This window comes from Chelonoidis abingdonii, chromosome 4, assembly GCF_003597395.2.
Source record: "Chelonoidis abingdonii isolate Lonesome George chromosome 4, CheloAbing_2.0, whole genome shotgun sequence".
NCBI classification, from domain to species: domain Eukaryota; kingdom Metazoa; phylum Chordata; order Testudines; family Testudinidae; genus Chelonoidis; species Chelonoidis abingdonii.
The window spans coordinates 1,607,430-1,609,318 of NC_133772.1; the positions used below are offsets into that span (position 1 = coordinate 1,607,430).

The following is a 1,889-nucleotide window of genomic DNA, read 5'->3' on the forward strand; positions in this document are numbered from 1 at the left end:
CGGAGGCGCGGGCGGGGCTGCCGGACTGGGCGCCGGGCGAGCGGGCGGCGCTGGCGGAGGAGCTGAGCGATGTGCTGCTCTACTTGGTGTCGCTGGCCCAGCAGTGCCGGGTGGACCTGCCCCGCGCCGCCCTGCGCAAGCTGGACCAGAACCGGGCCCGGTACCCGGCCGACCGCGCCCACGGCTCGGCTCGCAAGTACCCCCACTACCAGGCCGGACCCACGGACGCCCAGCGCCGGGACGGACCCACGGACCCCTGCTGCCCCCAGGACTGACGGCCGGGCACAGACAGACGGACTCAAACCCCTGCAGAGAGATGGGGTGTGTCCCCCCCAACCACACCACTTTCAGCAGCCCCCAGCGCCGGATTCCAGCCCAGCTCCCCCATACCTACAGCAACCCCCTGTTCCCCCAGTTTATCAACCCCCCATCCCAGCCCACGCCCCACCTCTCACCCAGGGCCCCCCAAAGTTCAGCCCTGAGTTTCTCTTTTTCTTGGTGTTTTTAAGTAATAAAAACCTCCTTTTTGGGGAGGCCCGGTTCTCTGTTGTGTCCATTCTGGGGGCTCCCCTTTCCCCACAGGTGTGCTGCTGTGGGCCAGAAAGAAGGGGGGTCATGCCCCCCAAAACAGACACAAGTAGCAGTGGTGCAAACACAGGGGTGAGTTTATTGAAGGAGGCGTTAGGGGCAAAGCCAGGAAGGGGGAGAACATGGGGTGATTGTGGAAACAGGGAATTTAGGAGCCTGGGGGGCTCTGGCGAGCAGGGATTTGGGGGGCTGCGAGTGCTGCTTAGCAGGCTGCCCCAGAGAATTGCCCCCGTCCCTTTTGCTGCTGCTGCTCTGGCCAAAAGACACTTGTTCCATGTGGGGTAGTGCCCCCGGGGGGACCCTGAAATCCTCACAGGGCGTCCGACTGCTCCCCCTGGCTCTGCTGCATCTGGGCCTGCATCTTCTGCAGCATTTCCTGCATCCGGCGCAGCTGGGGGGAGTGAGAAAAGGGGGGAGAGGTGAGACATGGCTGCTTGGGGGGCTGGGAATGGGGGACCCCTCAGCCGGTGCTGGGATACAGCCCCACTGGGGTGGGGTGTAATGGAGGGCAGGCCCCCCCAAATCCTATGCCCCGCTCACCTCTTCGTCCTTCTCCCGGATCAGTTTCTCCGTCTCCAGTGGCAGCAGCGGGAGCTCCGTGGCGCTTTGCCGGGACAGTTTCCTGGGGGGAGGAGACGGGTCAGGGGGAGGTGGGGCTGGGTGGCCCCCGTTGTGCCCAGGTTCATGTCAAGCCCGGCTGCTCCCCTGCTCTGCCTGCTGCCCCCAACTCTGCCTGCTGTACCCATCCCTGCCCCCAGCTCTGCCTGCTGCCCCCCCCAGCTCTGCCTGCTTCCCCCATCCCCACTGCCCCCCATCCCTGCCCCCAGCTCTCGTTGCTGCCCCCAGCTCTGCCTGCTGACTCCATCCCCACTGCCCCCATCCCTGCCCGCCAGCTCTCCCTGCTGTCCCCAGCTGCCCCGCAGCTCCCGGCTGCCCCCCGGCAGGGGCTCACATGCGGCTGGCGCGGTCGCGGGCGCCCACGCGGTTCAGGCTCTGGATACACTGCGCCCGGTAGTTCTCGTAGTGAATCTCCTGGGTCACCTCCTTCAGGTCGTGCATGTGCGTCCGCACCAGCATCGTGCGCAGCTTCAGGAAGTCGCAGTGCGCCGGGTTCTCCACTGGGGGGCGACAGAGTCGTGGGGCTGCTGCTCCCCCCTCGGCTTCCCCTGGTGCCCTCTCGGCCCCCTGGTGACCCCCACTGACTCCTCTACCCCCTGGCATCTCCCTCCACCAACAGACCTCCTCTGCCCCCGGCACCCCCCTCTGCCCCCCACTGACCCCCTCTGCTCCCAGCACCTCCC

The 1,889-nt window shown here is 66.7% G+C and overlaps 1 protein-coding gene across 1 annotated transcript in view; it reads right to left on the reverse strand.

Annotated features, from left to right (window-relative positions):
• Nucleotides 1-621: 621 nt before the first annotated feature.
• Nucleotides 622-1,889, reverse strand: part of LOC116840193 (septin-1-like) — a 7,979-nt gene continuing 6,711 nt past the window's right edge. The window contains exons 4-6 of the mRNA XM_032806645.2: nucleotides 1,541-1,773; nucleotides 1,129-1,210; nucleotides 622-979 (exon numbers count right to left, since the gene is read on the reverse strand). Of these exons, the coding sequence (XP_032662536.1) occupies nucleotides 899-979; nucleotides 1,129-1,210; nucleotides 1,541-1,773 (396 nt within the window). The 3' untranslated portion in view covers nucleotides 622-898. The remainder of the gene's footprint in view (nucleotides 980-1,128; nucleotides 1,211-1,540; nucleotides 1,774-1,889) is intronic.